Raw genomic sequence first — 1,015 nt, 5'->3', positions numbered from 1 at the left:
GGATGAAGAAGATCATCTTAGAAATACCTTCACAATGGTCCACTTGTAATCCTCGTTGGCTGAGATATCGGTCCACCCGCAGAAGGGCTCACTGTGATCCTCGAAGTCACAGGATTGCAGGAAACCCGGCGTGGGTGTGGGCTTGGGCGTGGGCGGACGGGCGGTGGGGGGCAGGATCTCAGCCTCGGGGGGTTCGTAGGCGCACTCGACGGACGCCACAAGGACCATGTCATCCACGGCGATCGTTCCGTGGTCCTCCTCGTCTGCGCGTGATAACACAGCCTGGAGCCTCAGCTGCAACGGGAGAGGATGGTTGGCTCCAAGAGGATGAAGGGTATCACTGATTGAAGAAATATGTGTTAATCAGCATAATATTAGCTAAGATTATGAGAACAGGGAGGAAAAGAGCGGCATTAACGCATGCAAAAAAACGCGCTGATGGAATAATTAAAGCAAAACCAATGAAGGAGAATTGCCCATTGTACAGCATATCAGCTGACAGTCTCCCTTCCTTACCAAAAATTCGCTCGAGCTGCCGTAGACAGGTAAGCTGGCGTACTGCCACTCCGATTCGTTGTGGGTGCTCGCTCCTTCCACCTTCCATAGGGATGTGAGCATAGTTTCGCCATCTTGGCGTTGTACATTGAGGTGCTCAATACCCGAGCCCCACATGTTGTACCTGAGAGGGCGGAAAGGCACTGTGAAAAACAAGGCACTCACAACATGATACTACTGCCACCACTGTATGCTGAAAACAATATATATTACTTATCCTTTATACCTTCAGGCTTACATATTGTGTAATCTAAGAGTTAAGCAACTCACTATATGGCATCATTATTGTCACTTCATGTCACATACAGTATAACTCGTCCTTTTCCTTATGAATTCCGATTTCCCTGGGTTACAAAGCTTCAAACATAGTGCCAGTGTTGTTACTGTATGTTTAAAATAATGTAGACTATTCTCGTCGTGAACGATAGACTTGTCAGAGGGCTGATCGCAGTCTTGATTA

At 47.8% G+C, this 1,015-nt stretch overlaps 1 protein-coding gene across 1 annotated transcript in view; it reads right to left on the bottom strand.

Annotated features, from left to right (window-relative positions):
* Positions 1–1,015, bottom strand: part of LOC119592709 (MAM and LDL-receptor class A domain-containing protein 2-like) — a gene marked incomplete at its 5' end in the record, with an annotated part of 12,914 nt that overhangs the window by 6,801 nt on the left and 5,098 nt on the right. Inside the window, 2 exon segments of the mRNA XM_037941643.1 lie at positions 28–294; positions 517–679. Coding sequence (XP_037797571.1) covers positions 28–294; positions 517–679 — 430 coding nt within the window.

This window comes from Penaeus monodon, chromosome 30 (genome assembly GCF_015228065.2).
Source record: "Penaeus monodon isolate SGIC_2016 chromosome 30, NSTDA_Pmon_1, whole genome shotgun sequence".
NCBI lineage: Eukaryota > Metazoa > Arthropoda > Malacostraca > Decapoda > Penaeidae > Penaeus > Penaeus monodon.
The sequence above is the reverse complement of the archived record's forward strand: the minus strand, read 5'-3'. Positions and strand labels throughout refer to the sequence as shown.